General features: G+C 34.4%; 5 protein-coding genes across 9 annotated transcripts in view; 4 read left to right on the top strand and 1 right to left on the bottom strand.

The window, feature by feature from the left end:
- Nucleotides 1-3409, top strand: part of LOC105313950 (uncharacterized) — a 24419-nt gene extending 21010 nt beyond the window's left edge. Inside the window, exons 1-3 of one of the 5 annotated variants that reach the window (XR_002186167.1) lie at nt 1-13; nt 69-262; nt 354-580. Coding sequence is in view for 4 of the 5 variants with exons in the window: in XM_020000626.1 (XP_019856185.1) it covers nt 2548-2840; nt 2893-3133; nt 3176-3304 (663 nt within the window). In the remaining variant the exon portion in view is untranslated. Of the gene's footprint in view, nt 14-68; nt 307-353; nt 581-2528; nt 2841-2892; nt 3134-3175 lie in introns of those variants that run through there. The other 4 variants (XM_020000626.1, XM_020000625.1, XM_020000623.1 and 1 more) reach the window with 4 other exon arrangements.
- A 1863-nt stretch (nt 3410-5272) lies between these two features.
- On the top strand, nt 5273-6123 carry LOC109584768 (uncharacterized). Its single transcript, XM_020000617.1, has 3 exons — nt 5273-5559; nt 5618-5837; nt 5898-6123. Exons 1-3 carry the CDS (start codon nt 5273-5275, stop codon nt 6018-6020), a joined length of 630 nt encoding a protein of 209 aa, XP_019856176.1. The 3' UTR covers nt 6021-6123.
- A 1073-nt stretch (nt 6124-7196) lies between these two features.
- LOC100639665 (28S ribosomal protein S2, mitochondrial-like) lies at nt 7197-8584 on the top strand. Its single transcript, XM_003388994.3, has 3 exons — nt 7197-7277; nt 7329-7598; nt 8155-8584. Exons 1-3 carry the CDS (start codon nt 7214-7216, stop codon nt 8523-8525), a joined length of 705 nt encoding a protein of 234 aa, XP_003389042.1. The 5' UTR covers nt 7197-7213; the 3' UTR covers nt 8526-8584.
- Nucleotides 8585-8693: 109 nt separating this feature from the next.
- LOC100639917 (R3H domain-containing protein 4-like) lies at nt 8694-12218 on the bottom strand. The gene is made up of 6 exons (XM_003388996.3): nt 11904-12218; nt 11344-11465; nt 9500-9673; nt 9162-9247; nt 8979-9034; nt 8694-8933 (listed from the first exon to the last, which is right to left on the bottom strand). Exons 1-6 carry the CDS (start codon nt 12157-12159, stop codon nt 8809-8811), a joined length of 819 nt encoding a protein of 272 aa, XP_003389044.1. The 5' UTR covers nt 12160-12218; the 3' UTR covers nt 8694-8808.
- Nucleotides 12219-12377: 159 nt separating this feature from the next.
- On the top strand, nt 12378-21234 carry LOC109584775 (midasin-like). Its single transcript, XM_020000630.1, has 7 exons — nt 12378-12418; nt 12469-12526; nt 12569-12757; nt 12906-12977; nt 13025-13084; nt 13399-13617; nt 21057-21234. Exons 1-7 carry the CDS (start codon nt 12402-12404, stop codon nt 21114-21116), a joined length of 675 nt encoding a protein of 224 aa, XP_019856189.1. The 5' UTR covers nt 12378-12401; the 3' UTR covers nt 21117-21234.
- The last annotated feature ends 919 nt before the right edge of the window (nt 21235-22153 follow it).

Genomic DNA, 22153 nt, shown 5'->3' with positions numbered 1-22153 from the left:
TATATGTCAAAACGTAAGTTCAGTGGTAGAGTAGCTTATTTTCTTACTACTTCATACCATTCATATAGGTTGATTGCTAAGATTCTCCAAGTCGTAATATTTGTTGGTTCTATTTTGTTCCTATTGATTACCATGATTGTGGTTTCAGCTGGTTGGGGAAAGACCTGTGCTACATACAAAAACATAACAAGCTCAGGTGGTACTCCAAGCTCACTCTTTAACATTGACTGCACTGGACCACAATATATCTATGGTTCTAGAGGTAGCCCTTTTCCACCAAATGGTGCAGAAATCATAACTGCTGCTGTAATTAAGCTACAGTCACATGCTAATAATAATTATTTTCCTGATAGGTATTTGCTGGTGTTGGTGCTCTGTTTGCTGCTGGAGCTCTTTGTGTCTATATTGCACAACAACAGTACATCAGGTCTAATGACGAGAGCTTTTTTTCCAGGGAGCTGAGCACTAACATGGAGAGCAATGACAATGATGATTAATTTCCTTTTAGCGAATTAGTACTGAAGCTTTCTTTATCCATTAATTAAATAGATTTGAAACAAATGTAGTGCTATTGTTATTTTTAAGTGATACATCTAATTCTTATTGATTAATTTTTGGAGTAAGGGAATTTCTTTTAAATTAACAGCAAGCATTCACATATATTGTTGCATTGATGAATGTGGTAATAACTGAATGCTACAATTCAATTAATGCCATTCCTATAGACGTTGCTTGCACTCTCGAATTTATGTGGGCATATTATGCTACAAATAAATTTTAAGAGTTTAGTTTCTAATTGCTGCAATATGATATATGTGGAAGATTTCATTATCTTTATGAAAATACCACGGGCAAGTGGCTGATTGATGGGGCTACAGGGGAACTACTGCACTTCTATAAGCTTAATACATGTATAGCCATTTATGAATGCTGTACTACGGTAGTTTGTCAGAGGATCTTTAAAAAGTCTCTAAACCATTCATGAATATAATTCTGTTTGATGTTAATAATATGAATGAGGTGTCCAAATGCTATGGAGACCGCTATATAGAAGTCATTCACCAGAATACTAACAGTAATTTCAGCCATAAAACCACGAGGAAGAGCATCAGGTGGAACATCAAGTATAAGACCATATTCCTCCAAGTGTAACTGGTACATTTGCTTGAGCCTAATTAACCACTTATCATAGCTATATCTCCATGAATATGTATAAAACAGATAAACACCTCCTATGAGGCTTTTATGGAATTTGTAAACAGAGGGCAAAGTCCTCAGTTTACAAATTCCATAAACACTTCATAGGAGGTGATTATCCATTATAAAATATGCAATTTAATGGTCTTGCTTTTATATTATTAGCAGATAAAGTTATTTCAAGACTTTTAAACCATTGAAATTGATGCAATCCTGTTTTAGTGAGTGACATGAAATATCATTATGTACTAACAAATGCATACAGGCATATAATATGTAAGAAGAGTACTATAATAACTGCTGATGAAATCTACTTTGATTACATGTATAAGGTATGGGTCAAAGGACACACACAAAAATACATTATTAGGAACACTATAACAACACAATGCCAGGATTGGAGTAATTAGTAGATGCCTATAGCCATTTTTGACTGTGCTATAGTACAGGGACTTTGGCCCCAATTCAAAGCAATTTTAAAAATTCATAAAAATCCAAATTTGATCAGAATTAACTTTCATAAGTACATGTAGTGCAGTCATTTTTGACAGAGTTTGGCAAGTTTGAGCAAAAATTCATCAAAATTTCTATGCAACACAAGAACATGTACCTGTATAGCATCAGAAAAATTATAAAGATGGAAAATTTTTTCCTTCACAATGCTTGTAACAATCAACAGACCACTAATTATTATTATGTGAGTGTATCTGTAATACACAAACTGTCACAAAATGTCTATATCGGCATCATTTACAGAACCACACATGCATAACATGCTTTTGTTTACAATAAATTAGGTAGTGTAGCTAGTAGTGGTATTTTATAGAGTAGGGATACCATACATAAAACAAAAGCCAAAGCCTCCCTCCCACCAATCAAAACAATAATCATTCACATCCGGACATTTACATTTGGGCATTATTTCATTTGAGTAAGTTTATAAGTAGACATTGATATGTGGTGAACTATAAAATAAAGAAAAAAGTTAATATACACACAGTCACTAATGGATGCACATCAAAGACACTGAAACTACTTTATCATGGTTTCACATTACAAAGACATTCATGCACAGCAAATATACAATAACTATTTTGAAATAAACAACTTAATTGGTACATGCTGTTATATTTTCAATCTTCATTTATCATGCAGCATGTGAGTAATAATAAAAGCATTCACTACGCTAAGCTGCAAACCAGCATTAGCTAATCGTTGGTAAGAAAAACTTATCATTAGTTCTCAGTAGTGTTCAGAATGGAGGTGTGGCTCTTCAAACTTTTCATGGATATAAAAAGATAGATCTAATAACTTGAATATTATCAGTGCAGACAATATCTTTATACAAGCATGCCTAGAGCATCCACAGTCAAGCAGGTCCTTTCCTTAGTCACTTTTGTGATACTTCTATTGTCATTGGGAGCTGCTGGTACTTCTCTTGGTCTCATTCGAACTAACACTAATGATGGGGTAACATGTTATTTTTTCATTACTTATGCTCAAGCTATGAACTCAAGTCTGGTAGATTATAATGTACCCACTTGTAAGTTGAGTGTAGCAAGTGCTACCATTGCTACAATATGTCTGGCTCTGCTAACTGCCATTGAGCTAATCAGTGTTTTATTTCAAATAAATATCAAAATGTAAGTTCAATATAGCTTATTTAATTATTTGTATAATTGTATTCCATTTTAGGTTGATTGCTAACATTATTCAAGTTGGATTCTTTATTGGTTCTATTTTGTTCCTATTCATTACCATGGTTGTGGTTTCAGCTGGTTGGGGAAAGACCTGTGCTACATACAAAAACATAACAAGCTCAGGTGGTACTCCAAGATCATTCTTTAACATTGAATGCACTGGACCACAATTCTTTCGCGGTGAATTGCTAAGAGGACCATATCAACCAAATGGAACAGAGATCATAACTGCTGCTGTGAGTAACAGAATACAAGCTATGACTAATATTTCCCAATAGGTATGTGCTGGTTTTGGTGTTTTTTTAACTAGTGGAGCTTTTTCATTGTTGTTTATGCAACAACTATTTCGTGTGAGGCCTCAGAATCAAAGGTTTCAATCTGATGGTCATGAAATTGCCTTGAAATGAACTGATTAGCTCTAAAACATAACTCTGCAAGCATAATTGTATTTTCGTTATAGAGTGTAATAGTTATTTCAGTTATTGAAAGTTTTTTTGCATCCTAAAATCAAATACACAGTACATAAAATCTGTCACTTGACGACATATCAATAGTCTTTCTATAGAACAATTAATGCATAATTTGTTTTGTGTATCATTAACACTGTATCATGAGTGTCTGGAGGAGTGTTGTGTGATTGTTAGTTTTACAGTTATTATTGTCATTTGACAAGGTAAAGAAGCATTATCATTGTATCACATTTTTGTAGTAAAAAATAACAAGGCCTATTGTCAACAACTGTACTCTCACCATTGTAGAGAGTTCTCACTATTTCATCATGTATTAATGTTAAATTGTATTTTTACAATTACAATACATAATCATAAGTAACATATGCCACACAAGTTCCTTTATGTGTTACTGAGCGATCGTTAAAGTTTTTTCTTCATTGTCACATGTAATAACTGTTCATAGTGTTACTCTACTACTGCTATTATGTAATTCCAGTTATAATGACTAAATTTCGTCATTTCATAGAAGTTCATTTCTCTCTCTCTCTCATGCAGTCTTTTTATGTGAAATACAATATACAAGAGGATGTACCATATAGTGTCAATGATATGATCTTTTGACAGTAGATCAATAAATGGCTCATTAAAAACAAATGAACAATCATTAGTAGCAATCCATATCATTTTAGTATTTAAAAATGTTTACAGTTCCCAATTAAGTACCATATAGTGTCAATGATATGATCTTTTGACAGTAGATCAATAAATGGCTCATTAAAACAAATGAACGATCATTAGTAGCAATCCATATCATTTTAGTATTTAAAAATGTTTACAGTTCCCAATTAACTAGATCCAATAATACAATATACAAGAGGATGTACCATATAGTGTCAATAACCAGGGGCGTCGCTGGCCTTGAAAGATTGGTGGGGCAAAAATAAGGGAAGAATTTTTTTGTGCACAAAGCGCGTGAAAAATTTTGCTGTATCTAATCAATATTCATAGTGGGTGTGGCCAATTTGGTTAATTAATCGATTAGTGACACCCTAAATTCATACGGCGTTCAATTCCAGCAATAAAATTGCTCAACTACCGACTGTAATCTACATTATTAGTTAGTTGTTGGTGTATGTGTAAAGAAGTAAACAGTAATTGAAAGTTATAACTTAAATTAATAATTTAATAACTAATTTTAATAAAAATGGCTACTGATCTTCAAAATATTGGTAGGGCAATTGCCCTACCTGCCCCTTAGGCAGCGACACCCTTGCAATGATATGATCTTTTGACAGTAGATCAATAAATGACTCATTAAAACAAACGAACAATCAGTTTTTAGCTATAGTAGCGATCCATATCATTAAGTATACATGGTACATGTATATATACTTCAGAATATTAAAAATTATAGTTGCACCAGTATACTGAAACTATAAAACCTGATTCCAGTTCACACTTCTTAATTAGCTTGCACTAATTCACACTAGCATATGCTTTCAGCTGTGTAAAGTAACTAACTACTAACTCCTAATTAAAATTTGTGTTCCCTGGATTTGTTATAACTTTGAATTGAAAGAATATAATAGCATTAGTAATAGCTAAGGCCTCTGCTTTCAATGTTCACATATTACTCAGAAAATAAATATAATAATTATGCTCTAATATTAGAGCTTCTGAGTATAGGCCCTAGGGGCTGGACCACAGAAGCAATTCTCAGTTATAAATCATGCTGAAGATTATGTCATTTCCTGTCTGTATTATTGAATCTATTCTTCCTGAGTTCAGGGAAATATGATGAACTTTATAATAGAAACCACAGGCATGCAGACATGGGTAAACATTGTGGTAAGACTGGTATGCTACATATGTATATAATGAGCAGTCACTAGTATTTTCTTCATTAACTAGATTATTGTAAGAATGATAGAAGTTAAACAATTCCTATGGAAGATCACTTTACTTTCCTTTCTTATCTGTTCACTGGGAGCAGCAGGAGTATCATTCGGTCTCATCAAAGCTAACACTGAGAGTGGGACAAAGTGCAGGCTCTTCATCACTGACTCTCAAGCTAGAAACAGGAGCTTGCTCAACTATAATGTATCGACTTGCCAGCTGAGTCTGGCCAGCATCATTATTGCTACAATGTGTCTAGCTCTCCTAACTTTCATAGAGCTAGTCAAAGTTGTATCAAGAAGAACAGAACCACTGTAAGCTCAGACCACTCAGATATATATATAATTATTGTTACTCTTTGTTGCTCTATAGGGCATTGCCAGTTAGAATAGGACAGATACTATACTTAATAGTGGCCATTGTCTCTTTATTCATTACTACATTTGTGGTTTCAGCTGGTTGGGCAAAGACCTGTGAGACATATAGTAATCTAAAAGAGGAATCTGATTTCACTATTAGCTCTTTTAGTTGTACTGGATACCAGTATGGTGGTCAGGGTTTACCTCATGGTGGAGAGCTCATAACATCTGCTGTAAGATTATTTCATTATTGGTACTTACTATTATTAATTCATTTTTGTTATTATGCACAGACATTTTCTGGGATTGGTATCCTGTTGGTATTAATATCCATGCTTACCTTTGTCCTCCAACAATACCGAGAAATAGTCCATGCTAACTACCAGTATCAGGAAATAAATGAAGAATCATTATAAAGAGAAGAACTAGAAGTGCTATCTTCATTTTCAAAATAGCTCCATATATAGTTATCTATTTATTCCTTTAAATTATTGAATTGAAATTATTTAGAAACCAAAAGTGCCACATTAAATACATTCACAGTAAAAGTAAACATTGAAAGCAAGCACTATAAAGTTATCCTTTCAGCTTAAATAAAACTTTGTATACACTACATGAATAGGATGTTCATATTACTGATGTGTCTGATCATTGACAAAATAAGTACCCATGCATGAATGTTGAACAATAACATATCTTATTAGCTACATATAGCAAGGAATGAAAAGTATTTGTCAGTGAAGTATGATGCAGCTATTTCATGCCTAATTTGGTAGCAATGTGAATCCCCCACACTTATGACCAATGAGGCCAACAGTCCTAACATGCCTTGTCCAACAGGAGTCACTGACTTGCTACTACATGTACTACATGTAAATGTACTTTGACATGATCCTATTATAATTATTAATACTCTTGCCAATACTCCTACACATAAGGGGAACAACCTTTGGCAGGAAGAGTTAGATTAAAGGAAATTCTCATGTATCATATACAACACAAAGTTAGTATATCAGTACATTAATTTAAACTACACCCACATTAATTAGTGTATGTGGTAGTGTCATGGAATAATTTGTTGTCCGGGCTACTATATATACACAGTACAGTTTAGATTAGGTCATTAGGGTTGGGTTGGGGTTTAGTGTTTATATTTATAATACACGTGGAAGTATAGAGCTAGGACAATTTTTTGCTCCGGACAAAAAATTTCGTGACAGTAGCATCAAAGTACTGGAATAGTGTAGAAAACTTGTACATCAAAGAAAATACTTACGTCTAAGTATTAATGGCTCATAGGATGTTAGGTCCATCTAATTCTGTCATTATTGGCCAGTAATTAACAAAGTCAGTTGATGCCCGCGAGCACAATATTATTTCTGCTGAAGCTTCACTTCCTGATCACAAATAGATCAATTATAATGTTTACTATCATGTTAATTACCTTAATGAATTCTTAGAATTTTGACCCACATGTTGAAATTGGCGCAATTTGGCGGATTTTTTCGTAAATCCCGTAATCTATAGCATTATTTAGTATACTAAAACCACGTGTAGATGCATGGGAATTTTAGGCGTGGTTTTACACTCTCAAGCCACGCCTAAAAACATGGCGTTCCTCAGAGCTTTGCTAAAGTCATCTCCAGCTTTAAGATTATGCAGATTTTGCACAAGTAAATAATAAAGTATGTATTGCTAGAGATTTTGATACTTTTTAATTTTAGATACAGTAGCAAAAGTTGACATATCATTTGAGGAAAACAGCAATACAGCATCTGATATATATGATAAATTCAATATAAACGAAATTGTAACTGTTAGGAAGCTTTTTGAGGCCAGAATGCACCTGGGCCACAAACATGGCGTGTCCAACCAGTTGATGAAGGATTATATTTGGGGTCTACGAGAGAAGATACAAATTTTTGATTTAGATATCACTTCTGAGCATTTGAAGCGAGCACTGCTGGTTGCAGGACTGATAGCAGAGAAAAAAGGTAATTCATAATTGTTATTGATAATAATTATTATACTGGTGATTTTTAAGTAGTTAAAATAATATCATTCGCCGAAACAAAACTAGCCATTTTGATTTAAATTAATATGCAAATGCTTTTTGCTTTGTACAAATTATTTGACAAATTAAAAATCACCAATGACTATAATCAAGAATAGTCTTGCTATAATTTAGCCAAGATTTATACAGGCCCTCCAAAATACCGTATAGAAGGAAATTTTGGAGGTAGTTAAAGTTGGCGAATTTGGCGTTTTGATAGCCATTCGCCAAAATAAAATCTGCCATTTTGAGCCATTATGCGCATGCTCAATGGCACATGGCCACAAATTCGCCAAATTAAAATTCGCCAATCACCAAAATTTAGCAATTCGCCAAAATTTAGTCCCTCCAAAATTTCCTACTGTACGATATTAAGCTAATGCATGTGGAATTTTTAAATAACTCTTTTGTTCCTCCTCTCTCATATTTGACTCTCTCTGTCTCTTTCACTCTCTCTCTTTAACTCACTCTCTCTCTCTCCCCTCTCTTCCAATTAGGAGTCATTCTCTTTGTTAACAGTCGCTCTCAATTTGATAGACTAATCCGTGACACAGCCACTGATTGTGGCGAGTACTACCTAAGCCCCACCTGGCGACCAGGGACCTTCACAAACTCACAAGTGATGCTGAAAACCTGTCGACTCCCTGATCTTGTCGTATTACTCAATTGGCATACCAATGTCCAGGCAATCCGTGAATCCATAATGTGTAATATACCAACAGTTTGTCTCACTGACAGTGACAGTGATCCAAGACTTGTCACTTATGCTGTACCCGGGAATGACGATACGCCTTCATCTGTAAAGTTTTTCTGTGAAGCATTTCGTGATGTCATTAGGAATGCCAAATCAAATGTAGACAGTGAATGAGAGAGACTGTTATCATTGTCATTGTATTATAAAATGATTCTTTTCATTAACGTCTGAAAGTTGATACGTGAGTTAATTAATAGAAAGTGGAAAATACTTCATAAAAATTGCTTTTTTAAGCAAAAAAATAATTGTAAAATATAAAGTGACATTTTCACATCCTACGAATTTAAGATACTATTACTAACTTTATTTTAAGCAAAAAAATTAATAATTGTAATAACCGAGAACTATGATACACTATTGCCAAAAGCAATATAATTATTAGTGAGAGTGCCAGCTCTTAATACAATGTCTTCCTATTCTTATCTTGCAGTAGCTTATAAAGAGGGACGGGAGGGATGGGGGATACTTCTTCTGTGTCACACGACACCATAATGTAAGCAGTGCTCTTATCAGTGTGATATGCTGCAATGAGTTCACTAATTGGACTATATAATTAGAGGGGCTTACTCTCTGAAGTGTAGTGATTGTATTGACATATCCCATGAATTAGCATCCTATGGTAACTTAGAAGAGAGAGAGAGAGAGAGGATAAAGAAATAATTATCATTTTGATTTTGCTTTCTCCTGACCACTGCTCTCTCCTTCAGTCCCTCCCTCTCTCTCCCTTCCTCCCTCTCCCTCCCTCTCTACCTTGTAAGTCCTAAATAAACTATAATAGATGATGGGTCATCGTCAAAATATTCATAAAGTTCTTTCTCTATATCTTCTATAAAGCCCTAACAGAAAGATACTTCATATCAAAATATGTACATGAGTAAAAAATAAATTTTAGTAATCAGAAAATAGCTACTGAGGAAAAATATACTTTATGTACATGCACATGCTTTAGTTAAGGCTCTCGGTACAATAAATTTATGCTAAAGGTGTACAGTGATTAACCACCTTATCAAAGTCACATATATGTATTATTGTTTATACATGTACATGTACATGCATTTGTGCGTGAATATCATATTATGTCTATGTACTTGCGGTAGACGTTTATCATGTAAGAGTAAACTACGAATCTGTGGAGTAATCCTTTCAAGTGACTCATAATATTTATCTTTCTTTATCTTCTTTCCTTTCCTAGTACTCACTGTTTCCTTTCTTAACAAATCAAACTGTTCCTCTTCGCCTAGTTTGGAGAATCTCTCCCATAGCTATAGCACAGAAAAATTAATTAATTACAATAACTTTTAAGCATTTGAAGAAATATGCTAATTTCTAAAAATTACCCTGTACTATAGCCCATGTTTTTTTCCAAAAAATGGCTAAAAAATCGGCCCAAATTTTTATTACATTTTCTGATATATATTGATGTCCTTATGATGTGTAGAAAGTTTGAAATAATTCCGACTTGAATTGTTCGAGTTATGGCCAGTTTAAAAAATTGGCCAAAATCTGAAAATTACCCTGTACTATATATAGCCCATGCTTTTTTCCGAAAAATGGCTAAAAAATCACCCCAAATTTTTATTACATTTTCTGATATATATTGATGTCCTTATGCTATGTAGAAAGTTTGAGCTGATTCTGACTTAAATTTTCAAGTTATGGCCATTTTAAAAAATTAGCCAAAATCTGAAAATTACCCTGTACTATAGCCCATGCTTTTTTCCGAAAAATGGCTAAAAAATCGCCCCAAATTTTTATTACATTTTCTGATATGTATTAATGTCCTTATGCTATGTAGAAAGTTTGAGCTGATTCCGACTTAAATTTTTCAAGCTATAGCCATTTTTAAGAATATGCAAAAATCTGAAAATTACCCTGTACTATAGCTCATGCTTTTTTCTGAAAAATGGCTCAATAATCACCCCAAATTTTTTATTACATTTTCTAATATATATTGATGTCCTTATGCTACATAGAAAGTTTGAGCTGATTCCGACTTAAATTTTTCAAGTTATGGCCATTTAAAAAAAATTAGCCAAAATCTGAAAATTACCCTGTACTATAGCCCATGCTTTTTTCTGAAAAATGGCTAAAAAATCACCCCCTTTTTAAATTACATTTTCTAATACAGACTGATGTCCTTATGCTATGTAGCAAGTTTGAGCTGATTCCGACTTAAATTTTTCGAGTTATGACCATTTTAAAAAATTGGCCAAAATCTGAAAATTACCCTGTACTATAGCCCTGCTTTTTTTCAAAAAATGGCTAAAAAATCACCCCCATTTTTAATTACATTTTCTAATACAAACTGATGTCCTTATGCTATGTAAAAAGTTTGAGCTGATTCCGACTTAAATTTTTCGAGTTATGACCATTTTAAAAAATTGGCCAAAATCTGAAAATTACCCTGTACTATAGCCCATGCTTTTTTTCCGAAAAATGGCTAAAAAATCGCCCCAAATTTTTATTACATTTTCTGATATATATTGATGTCCTTATGCTATGTAAAAAGTTTGAGCTGATTCCGACTTAAATTTTTTGAGTTATGGCCATTTTAAAAAATTAGCCAAAATCTGAAAATTACCCTGTACTATAGCCCATGCTTTTTTTCAAAAAATGGCTAAAAAATTGCGCCAAATTTTTATTACATTTTCTGATACATATTGATGTCCTTATGCTATGTAGAAAGTTTGAGCTGATTCCAACTTAAATTTCTCGAGTTACAGTGTATATAGCCATTTTGAAAAATAATTATGCCAAAATCTAAATAAAATCCCAGGGCTATAGCTCATGCACATAAAAACTGCACCTCTAACTTCTATCTGATACATATCGTTAAAACCTTACACTATGCAGAAAATTTGAGCCATTTTTAACGTTATTATTATTATTATTATTATTATTATTATTATTATTATTATTATTTCTCTCTCACTATTTGTTTGTGATTATCCGATAATACTTGAGTGAATGAGGTATGGTGCTGTGGGGCTATCGTCTGATAGTCTTCCTCTATCTCTTCCTCTGTCAGGGGGAATAGAGTCTTGAGAAACAAAGCTAACAATTAAAATAATAAAAAAATATAAAGTATTTTTAATTTGAAGATTCATGTTACATCAATATGCATTTAAATATTCATTGCATTGTGGCATTGACACAATGCTTAGCATGTGAAGAACAGGTGTGTATTCATCATAAACCATGAATTCATGTACAACATGGTCTGTTTGCATGCTTTGCATGTGACAATCATAAATATGTAAGTACATGTACATGTGTTCATTGACCTTAAACTATAGACACATACATCGTAAGATATACGTTTATTATGACCTTCAACTCACATGTACTCTAAATACATGTACACCTACTCTAATACATCTACATACATGTACATGTTCATGTATTGTACGTCAAGATATAGAACTTTCGGAATCTGTAAGTTTAATTTTCATAATTGTCATGTCATGTACATGTAATTTCATTCATACTAACAGTTTTCGTATCTCCTAGTGTGTCTGCCTCCTCTCAGGCTCCGGCCAGTTGTAGGACTAAAGAACAAGTGGGAATGAGGTCTGGGGTATTTAATAGGTCGTGGTCTAGTTCTAAGAGTGGAGGATGAGTGGCTCTCTGCTGGTACAAGTGGTATTTGGAGGTCCTCTATCTCATCGTCTGCGCTCTCGTTACTTTGATACCCGTCCCTGTTGTCCCTTGTCGAGGAGTAAGAGGAGCTGGGCCTAACAAGAGGCATGGAGAAAGAAGAGAATGCTCCACTCTTTGTTTACAAAAAATGTAGCTAATTAAATTAGTTTAAACCACGCCTCTCACTATGCTCAATTAATGAATAATGAATGCCAATAAGTAACCACGTGTTCTCATTTTGTCATGGAGAATGATGTGATTATAAAGAGAAAAGTAAGGTTTTAAACTCAACAAGAAACTAGTCAATTATCCTCTATTTAGGACGGATTACTTGCTGTTTCCACGGAAGTAATGGCAAGTACTAAAAGGTGAATTAATAGGTTTTTTTGGTAAAAAATAAATGTCTTTTTAATGAAAGATTATTCTCATTTTTGTCATTGGAAGAGACCTATAAAGACAGGGCTAGAGATCCAGAGGTGCATTCTAATTTTCCCTTTTTTAAATTTATCATTTTAAAGATTGTATTTCTTCCGTCACGGAGGAGTTTGATTGACGAACTGCTAGTTCTCTTAGTTGATAGCGAGTGTGTACTATTAGAAGGTGAGAGCGGGTCTGGTAAGAGCTCGTTGCTTCGTTTTTTGGCAAAACTTCATCAAAAGGAAGAGGACCTGATAATTGTACATTTAGGAGAACAGATTGATAGCAAGGTATCAATTTTAATTGTAAAAATTAATAATATTAACATTAAAAAAGAGGATAATATAATGTTAAAATAGTTTTAATATTAAACAAGAGGATTACTCAAAAATAATCTTAATATTAATATTTAATTGAGAGTATTATAATTCTTTATAGGTTTTATTGGGTACGTTTAGTTGTACAGCTATCCCTGGTGAATTTGTATGGCTTCCTGGAATATTGACGAAGGTACTTCACTTCTAATACAAGTAATGTGTTATTGTTCTTGTCTTTAGGCAGTCCTGGCTGGGCAATGGATTGTGCTTGAGGACATTGACTTTGCACCACCAGATGTGGTTAGTCTCTTTCTCTTTTTCTTCCTTTTCTCCGTGCTCTTTGTAGTACTGTAAATCCAAGTTTAATGTAATTTAGTAACCTTTATGTACAAACCAAATGTACATGCACATTGACAAATCATATTTACGACCATTAACTTTAACGAAATTGGGCCAAAGGTTTAAATGGTTAAATTTATGGATTGCAATTATTAATGGGTTTATAGTATTAAGTTGTTCAAGTACATCTATTTAATTTATTTATTTATTTGTTTTTTTGTACTATTAAGCAAGTTTATTAAGTGACTTTTTAATTTATATAATAACTTTATTAGATTTCTCTATTGCTACCATTAATCAAGACATCCACCCTGCTATTACCTGGCTATACCGAGCCACTGAGACCTGCCGAAGGCTTCAAGTTATTTGCTAGCAGGAGGTTAGGAAGAGGAGGGAGGAAGGGCTTAAGACAGATGGGAGGGATACTCTCTGTCCTGGAGAATAATGTAAAGAGAGTATTTGTACCTCAGTACGAGACTGAGGAATTAATTGAGGTAAGAGCGAGGGGTTAAAAAATTGTATGTTCTACACTGTACCTTATAATATTATGTACCGTATTTTACCGTATAAACGCCTGGTCCAAATAAACGTCTGTCATTAATATATTCTAGCTATAGATACGCATATTTGTACCAAAAATAATGCTCCAGTGTTTAGATAGCTCCAAAGTGCTTATTAGAGCCTGATCCAACTTGCCTAGAGTTGGCGGTTCAATCCCACTCAAAGTATCTTTTTTATTTATTTTTTTCAATAAAATTTTTGGTTGCTAGAAAATAAACGCCCAGGCGTTTAATTGGTAAAATACGGTCCATGTACACATACATGTAATAAGTGACCAGTTGTGTAGATAGCTGCAACGCAGTGTTCAATCCATTAAACTACATGTAGTACATGTAGGTCTCATTATTTAATAGCCTTGTGGACTGTGGCAGTGGTAGTGGCCCTGTCAGTTATCTCTATGGCTGAGTATTAAGTAGTATTTGTTCCTATAGCTTGTATAGTGAACATATTTTAGATTATAGTTGCTAATAGGTTGTGGGATGGCCCTGTTTAGACGAATGAAATTCCCCCGAGATTGTCATGTGTTACACACCAGAACCTTGAAACATCCTCTTCCTTGTCATCACTCATAGCTGTTAATGCCTGTTATTAAATACAGCATTTTATGGCTTCTTGTGTTCATTTCAATTGCTATGAATATTATTATATGGGCCTTTATTAGAATAACTTCATAATTTTGTTTTATACTATTGTACAGTGCATTCTTTTGTAAATGTGAAATGGGTTCTTGTGACAAAACTTGCAATAGAATCGTGCTAGCATTCTCTTTCTTAATACGTATTTATATTATTTTTAACAAGTTTTCTTATAACAAAAATCCTATAATATCTATTCTCTAATGATTGAATCTTTCTAATGAAAAAAAAAAACTACAAAATGACTAATACTAGTTTGCTAATATGCTCTGAGGCATGCATTAATGAATGTAAGTTCCTTTATCTCTCCTTCTTAGAATCTTTTCTTGTGATATTCCCTCCTCATCCTCCAGTAGGGCTTCCTTTCAACCTCGTATCCCTGCTCCTCGTTATATTCTTGGTTGTACACGTATTCCTTACGGTTACTGTTGTCTTCAAACACAGGATACTCCTCTACTAACCATTCTCTGTTCTTATTGCTTGCTACAGTGATGCCGCCGCAATAATCCCTGTTGAATGCTTCAATTCTAGCTCTTATTTCCGGATATTTGTTAATATGTCCAGCGTCCAGTACTTTTCTTACACGATCACACTGGATACCACCGCTTGTTATAAAATTAACTTTGTCCTTCTTACTGTAAGAAAGGGTAAAGAAACCATTCCCACAGTGAAGATGAGGGTATTTTTCTCCATTTGGGAAAAATTCCCTGCCGTCACAGTATTCTTTATAGCTCTTTGCTTCAGCAGCATTTATAAGGATAAAGGACAAGAGACACAGAGCGATCAATGGAAGCTTCATATTCTTTACTGGTATCTACTCCTCAACTGAACTAGGTCACTCTCTGAGCCTCAATAAATACTCTTCTTTACTGATTGACTGTCTACAACGGAACTGCATGTATTTCACTGTTGTGTAACTGTAACAGTGTTCACCAGAAGTAAGTGGTTTACTATTATGTTTTTACCAAGAAAGGAACCACAACAACAACTATTTACAAGAATCACATATTTATAGCAAGATACAAATCTGGAACATTCTAGTTCAGAATGTTCCAGGAAACATAAAAGAATAGTCCAGTATATGAAAAAGAATAATCTAGAATGTTCTTAAATGGTTCACAAAAATTAAATGCCTGTTCTAGCTTGTTCCTACTACCGTATAACGCTTTAATTTGGCGGAGTTTTATTTTGGTGATTGGCGGAGTTTTATTTTGGTGATTGGCAGTTTGCAAGCAAGATTGCCAATATTAAAACCACCAATCATTAATGCACATGCTCAGTAATGCACATGTACACAAAAATCGCCAAATTAAAAACCGTCAATTACAATTTTGCAGCAAAATCACCAAAATAAAGCGTTATACTATATTACATTTCTATCTCCTTCAGTGCGAAGCACAACTATTCTTGAGAGGGTATCTGCATTTGCACTATTTCGCCCCCTCTTATGTTCCATGTCTTTACCATCTTCAGTGACATTGTTAACAACACATGTCAGGCTCACCTTCTTTGAAAATCTTCAGATGTTTAACATGAAAAACTTGTCTCCTGTATGATTTCGGTATAGTAATCTTTGCATACCCTGTCCCTGGGGAGTCTCTAGGCTGCCAGATTCTACGTTTCTTCCCACCAATCGTTTTTATTTGTTGTGGGTCTTCCCTCTGGATCCGTATCTGTACCTCTGGGTCTTTCTCTTGTTCCGTCTTAAGTAACGCTGCTTCCATCTTTTCTGTCCTTTTCCAGGTCAATTTTATTTTTCTCCTCTCTGCTCTAGTTTTCTTAGGTCTATCTTCGCTAGGTTTAGGAAACATTTCATCCATTAATAGAAATTCATCTCCTGGTATCCATTGTCCTTGCTCTGAAGTAGTCCTCTGCTTCTTCTCTGAAGTAGTACTATGCCTTTCCTCTGGAGTAGTACACTGCTTTTCCTTCAAAATAGTACTCTGATGCTCCCCTGAAGTAGTACTCTGCTTCTCCTCTGGAGCAGTACTCTGCTTCTCCTTCAAAATAGTACTCTGATGCTCCCTTGAAGTAGTATTTGGCTTCTCCTCTGGAGTAGTACACTGCTTCTCCTTTGAAGTAGTACTCTGCTTCTCCTCTGAAGTAGTACTCTGCTTCTCCTCTGGAGCAGTACTCTGCTTCTCCTTCAAAATAGTACTCTGATGCTCCCTTGAAGTAGTACTCTGCTTCTCCTCTTCTTTCCTTGCATGTTCATACCACCCTTGTCTCTTCTGTGACCTTGTCTTTTTTTTTCTTTGTTTTCCCTCCTGTAGAAACATGTCATCAGCAAACTGCAGCCCGACATTCAACCAGCTGTAATTATTCCTCTCCTCCTGTGGATGATCTCCAATAATCTAGAATGTTCTTAAATGGTTCACAAAAATTAAATGCCTGTCCTAGCTTGTTCCTACTATTACAGTAACTCAACTAATCTACCTAACAGTGACACGCAGAAATTTATTATTCTTTGTCTCCTGAGAGGCAGCTGTTATTCATGGCCAACCTTACATTGTACTTAGGGACAAGGCAACTAAGCTAGTGTTTACTTTACAGTGAGATGGCCATGCATGATAAAATCTAAAAACTAATAGGAAACAGTTCTATTGCTTGCATTATGTTTCAAGCTTCATTGACTCCTGTATAAACTGTGTATAGCATGCAACTACTGTATAGCGAGTAATTTTCGACTGGTGCTTATTTTCGTCTGTTTCGTTGCTATTAATTCTGAACGAAAATTAATTCTGATGAAAATTAATTTTGAAGATAGGTGTGGCCATAATAAATTATTAATAACATGATCAATAAACATGGATGGCCCTGAAAACGGTGCTCACCTTCTAATGAATCTCTTCCAGACCCACAGGACCAGGGGACCTCTTTGTAATGCTATCAGTCCTACAGATGCTAGTGAAGACATAAAATCAATTATTTTTGCCTAGTCGAAAATAAAACCAACGAATTTTTATTCTAAAGTCATTTCTGGTTTCAGTCGAAATTTTCAACCACCGAAAATTACCTGCTATACGGTGTTTGCAACAAATGTTGCAGTGTGTCTAATAGATCTCATTATTAACTGTATCCTTGTTTCATGTAAATACATTTAGCAGAATTTAATGGCTTCCTGGGTTTGCTATGACTATTATTATTATTATTATAGAATAAATGTGCATTCTTTTATAAAAGCTAAACGGATTCTTGTGACAATACTTGCAATAGAATCACACTTGCATTCTATTTCTTAATACGTTACAGCAAAATCCTATATTATCTATTCTCTAATGATACTAAAAACAGCTACAAATGACTAATACTACATGTTGTTTGCTAATATGCTCTGAGACATGCATTAATGAATGTAAGTTCCTTTATCTCTCCTTAGAATCTTTTCTTGTGATATTCCCTCCTCATCCTCCAGTAGGGCTTCCTTTTAGCCTCGTATCCCTGCTCCTCGTTATATTCTTGGTCGTACACGTATTCCTTACGATTGTTGTAAGGTTTGCTGTATTCCCCTTTCTCGTTATTTTGGTAGTAGTCCTTATGGTTACTGTTGTTTTTAAGCACAGGAGTTTCCTTTGCTAATAATTGACTGCTCGTATCGCATGGTACAGTGATGCTTTCGCAGTAATCCATATAGAATTTTCTGATTGGATTTTGTATTTCCTCGTGTTTGTTAATATCGCCATATTCAGAGGGAAAATCTAATACTTTCTTGACATTACTGCACTGGACACCTTTGCTTCCTATAAAATTAACATGCTTGCTTCCTCCACTGTAAGAAAGGGTGAAGAAATCTTTTCCACAGTGAAGATGAGGGTAACTAATGCCAGGTACAAATTCCCTGTTGCCACAGTAGTCTTTCTTAAAGTTTGCTTCAACAGCATTTATAAGAATAAAGGACAAGAGACACAGAGCGATCAATGGAAGCTTCATATTCTTTACTGGTATCTACTCCTCAACTGAACTAGATCACTCTCTCTGAGCCTCAATAAATGCATTCATCACTAATTAACTGTCAACAACTGAACTACATGTAATTCACTGTTTTGTAACTCAACTAATCTACTGCCTAACAGTGACACGCATTAATTTATTATTCTTTGTCTCGTGAGATGCAGCTGTTATTCATGGCCAACCTTACATTATACTTAGCCACAACAAGTCAACTAAGTGTCTACTTTACACATACAGTGAGATGGTTACAAGTGTACATCATATACTGATGCGTGTATATGGACTATGGAGTAATAATTTCTCGTGTATCAAAGTATACAGAATTACCACTAGCAATAGCATGCTTCTTTTACTAGATCCTGATGTTATATTACTTGAGATATACCATTTTATGTACACACTCACTTTATACAGTATATGTATAGTTAATGTCTCACTAAGTACTCGTACATACATGTACATGTAATTAGTGATTTTGCTTTGATAAATTGCTAAATAAATTCTTAAAAACTAATAGATCTCGTTATTAAATGTAACCTTGTTTCATGTAATAGCAGAATTCAATGGCTTCCTGTGTTTGCTATGGAAATTAATATTTTAATAGAATAAATAGATGGGCTTTTATTAGAATAACTTTATAATTTTATTTTGTGCGATTGTACAGTGCATTTTTTTGTAAATGTGAAATGGATTCTTGTGAGAAAACCTGCAATAGAGTCACACCTGCATTTTCTTTCTTAATACGTATTATTTTTAACAAGTTTTCTTATAGCAAAATCTATTCTCTAATGATTGAATCTTTCTAATGAAAAAAAAACTACAAAATGACTAATACTAGTTTGCTAATATGCTCTGAGGCATGCACTAATGAATGTAAGTTCCTTTATCTCTCCTTCTTAGAATCTTTTCTTGTGATAGTCCCTCCTCATCCTCCAGTAGGGCTTCCTTTCAACCTCGTATCCCTGCTCCTCGTTATATTCTTGGTCGTACGCGTATTCTTTACGATTGTTGTAAGGTTTCCTGTATTCCACTACCTTACCATCTTGATAATATTCTTTATGGTTACTGTTGTCTTCAAACACAGGATACTCCTCTACTAACCATTCTTCGTTCTTATTGCGTGCTACAGTGATGCCGCCACAATAATCCCTGTTGAATGCTTCGATGCCATTTTTTATGTCCTCATATCTGTCAAAATCGTCATATTCAGAGGGAGAAGCCAGTACTTTTCTTACATTACTGCATTGGGGACCATTGCGTCCTATAAAATTAACATGATCGTTTCCTCCCCTGTAAGAAAGGGTAAAGAAACTATTATCACAGTGAAGATGAGGGTATTGATCTTTATTTGGCAAAAATTTCTTGCCGCCACAGTATTCTTTATAGGCTTCAACAGCATTTATAAGAATAAAGGACAAGAGACACAGAGTGATTAATGGAAGCTTCATATTCTTTACTGGTGTCTACTCCTCAACTGAACTAGGTCACTCTCTGGACCTCAATAAATACTCTTCTTCACTAATTGACTGTCTACAACTGAACTGCATGTAATTCACTGTTGGTAACTTAACTGATCTACTGCCTAACTGTGACAAGCATTAATTTATTATTCCTTGTCTCCTGAGATGCAGCTGTTATTCATGGCCAACCTTACATTATACTTAGCCACAACAAGTCGACTAAGTGTCTACTTCACACATACAATGAGATGGTTACAAGTGTACATCATATACCAGTACGTGTATATGGACTATGTAGTAATAATTTCTCCTGTCTCGAAGTATACAGAATTACCACTAGCAGTAGCATGCTTCATTTACTAGATCCTGATTCCTGATGTTATATTACTTAGTAGAGGCCATTTTGTGACCGTATACACTTGTACATAATACAGTATATGTATAGCGGATGTTTCATTAAGTATCCGTACATACGTGTAACTAGTATTTTTGGAATTTGATAATTCACTAAAATAAAATCCGCCAATTTGAATATTACTCAATGACATGTGGCAACAATTAATTCACCGACCTCCAAATTACATTAACAATTTGTTAGTAACTTCTGCTATACTTTAATCTAAAGATTACTATTGTAGCATATTATGTTTATGTGTTTTATGCGTATAATGTAGCTGTGTCTTGATCCTGCTAAATACCGTATGACGCTTTAATTTGGCGGAGTTTTTATTTTGGTAATTGGTGGTTTGCAAGCAGAATCGCCAATATTAAAACCGCCAATCATTAATGCGCATGCTCAGTAATGCATGTGTACACAAAAATCGCTAAATTAAAAACCGCCAGTTGCAATTTTACAGCAAAATTGCCAAATAGAGCGCTGCCAAAATAAAGCGCTATACGGTATACTGTGAATCAGTAAACAGGATATCCTCATATCACAGTGCTATTGTTGTATCGAATGCAAGCAGCAATGATAAACACGAAAGTATAAATAATGACTTCTATAAATAAGGAAATAGAAATTATGCACATATCATTTCCTATATATTTTATGATGGAGCAATTTTTTAGCTTTGAATGATGAGTAGCTTTTTCCTCTTAGCCAGCTAGTTTACACAAACACAATAGTCTTCGATTCTTTGTATTGTCTACCGGCCTTATTTATGCATACAATTTGATTTGAAAGAATAAATTTGTGATCATATTTATGAATATGTAAAGTAGTTTAGCCTGGACTCCTAATTTTTAGTTTTTTAATAGACACCAATTTTGTTCTTGTCAAGCTTTCGACAACATTTAATTTAGTCATTATTTCTTGCAATTTAGGCAAAGTCTTACGATCCACATTATACAAGATTGCTACTAGGTTACTACAACCAAGAGTAGATTGCTACAACTTGTGCATGTACATGTACATGTTTATGTACATGTAGGTGACCTTTGTGTTGTGTCAGGAGGTAATTAATTAGCTCATCCATTCTATCACAGTTTGTCATTATCTCTTTATGATAATAGTTATTAATGTTATCAATTATTTTTAACAGAAATGCCTTTATTGAAAATTGCTATGAAAAAAAACTATAAACTAGCTACAAATGTGCTCTAAAGTCACTGTATAAAATTTATTTAAGAGTAATGTACATGTATCAGTTCTGCATGTGTCTTTAATTCCAGTCAGGCTGCTCTTTGTCATCCCTGTATTCCACTTCTCTCCATTCTTGTTCCTCATCCTCATCATCATCGTCTTGGTGATATCCCTTCTCTTGCTTCCAGTGAGGCTTCATTTCATTATTGTTTTCCTCCTCCTCCTCATCATCTTCTGTCTTATGTTTCTTATCCATACGATTCTTGTTGATGTCATAAACACTTTCTTCAGCAATAGGACCTGGGCCCAGTTCTTCAGCCAAAGGACCTCGACCCAGTTCTTCAAACGTAAGATCCTCTTCTTTGAGCAGCTCTTCATTCTTATTCCTTTCTTCAAATAGTTTTTGACACTCGTCGTCATCAAATTTTATAATGGCAGCTGTTATTGCAGGAATTCTGTTAAAATTATCATATTGCTCAGGAGAGCCCAGAACTTTATTGATGTTGCTACACATGGCACCTTTTTTCCCTATGAAATTAACATGCTTCTTCCCCCCTTTGTAAGAAAGGGTGAAGAAACGCTTCCCACAGTGAAGATGAGGGTATTTAGTACCTGGTACAAATTCCTGGTTCCCACAGTAGTCTTTCCTATAGTTTGCTTCAACAGCATTTATAAGAATAAAGGACAAGAGACACAGAGCAATCAATGGAAGCTTCATATTCTTTACTGGTATCTACTATCTACTCCTCAACTAAACTACATGTAGGTCACTCTCTCCACCTCAATAAATACTCTCTCACTCATTGTTTATTTTGATGACAATGTACACATGTACATG

Source organism: Amphimedon queenslandica, unplaced genomic scaffold, assembly GCF_000090795.2.
Source record: "Amphimedon queenslandica unplaced genomic scaffold, v1.1 AMPQUscaffold_13168, whole genome shotgun sequence".
Taxonomy (NCBI): domain Eukaryota; kingdom Metazoa; phylum Porifera; class Demospongiae; order Haplosclerida; family Niphatidae; genus Amphimedon; species Amphimedon queenslandica.
Note: the sequence above shows the minus strand (reverse complement) of the source record. Positions and strands in the feature narration are given on the sequence as shown.

Coding starts and splice junctions, on each gene's coding strand:
- LOC109584775 (XM_020000630.1), top strand. Junction 12,758..12,905: donor GAGAACAGATTGATAGCAAG/GTATCAATTTTA, acceptor AATTCTTTATAG/GTTTTATTGGGTACGTTTAG. Junction 13,085..13,398: donor ACTTTGCACCACCAGATGTG/GTTAGTCTCTTT, acceptor TAACTTTATTAG/ATTTCTCTATTGCTACCATT.
- LOC100639917 (XM_003388996.3), bottom strand. CDS start 12,159: ATGCCTCTTGTTAGGCCCAGCTCCTCTTACTCCTCGACAAGGGACAAC. Junction 9,674..11,343: donor CGGATAATCACAAACAAATA/GTGAGAGAGAAA, acceptor TCTGTGCTATAG/CTATGGGAGAGATTCTCCAA. Junction 9,248..9,499: donor ATGATAAACGTCTACCGCAA/GTACATAGACAT, acceptor TCTTTCTGTTAG/GGCTTTATAGAAGATATAGA.
- LOC100639665 (XM_003388994.3), top strand. CDS start 7,214: ATGGCGTTCCTCAGAGCTTTGCTAAAGTCATCTCCAGCTTTAAGATTA. Junction 7,278..7,328: donor ATTATGCAGATTTTGCACAA/GTAAATAATAAA, acceptor TTTTAATTTTAG/ATACAGTAGCAAAAGTTGAC. Junction 7,599..8,154: donor ACTGATAGCAGAGAAAAAAG/GTAATTCATAAT, acceptor TCTTCCAATTAG/GAGTCATTCTCTTTGTTAAC.
- LOC109584768 (XM_020000617.1), top strand. CDS start 5,273: ATGATAGAAGTTAAACAATTCCTATGGAAGATCACTTTACTTTCCTTT. Junction 5,560..5,617: donor TCAAGAAGAACAGAACCACT/GTAAGCTCAGAC, acceptor GTTGCTCTATAG/GGCATTGCCAGTTAGAATAG. Junction 5,838..5,897: donor GAGAGCTCATAACATCTGCT/GTAAGATTATTT, acceptor TATTATGCACAG/ACATTTTCTGGGATTGGTAT.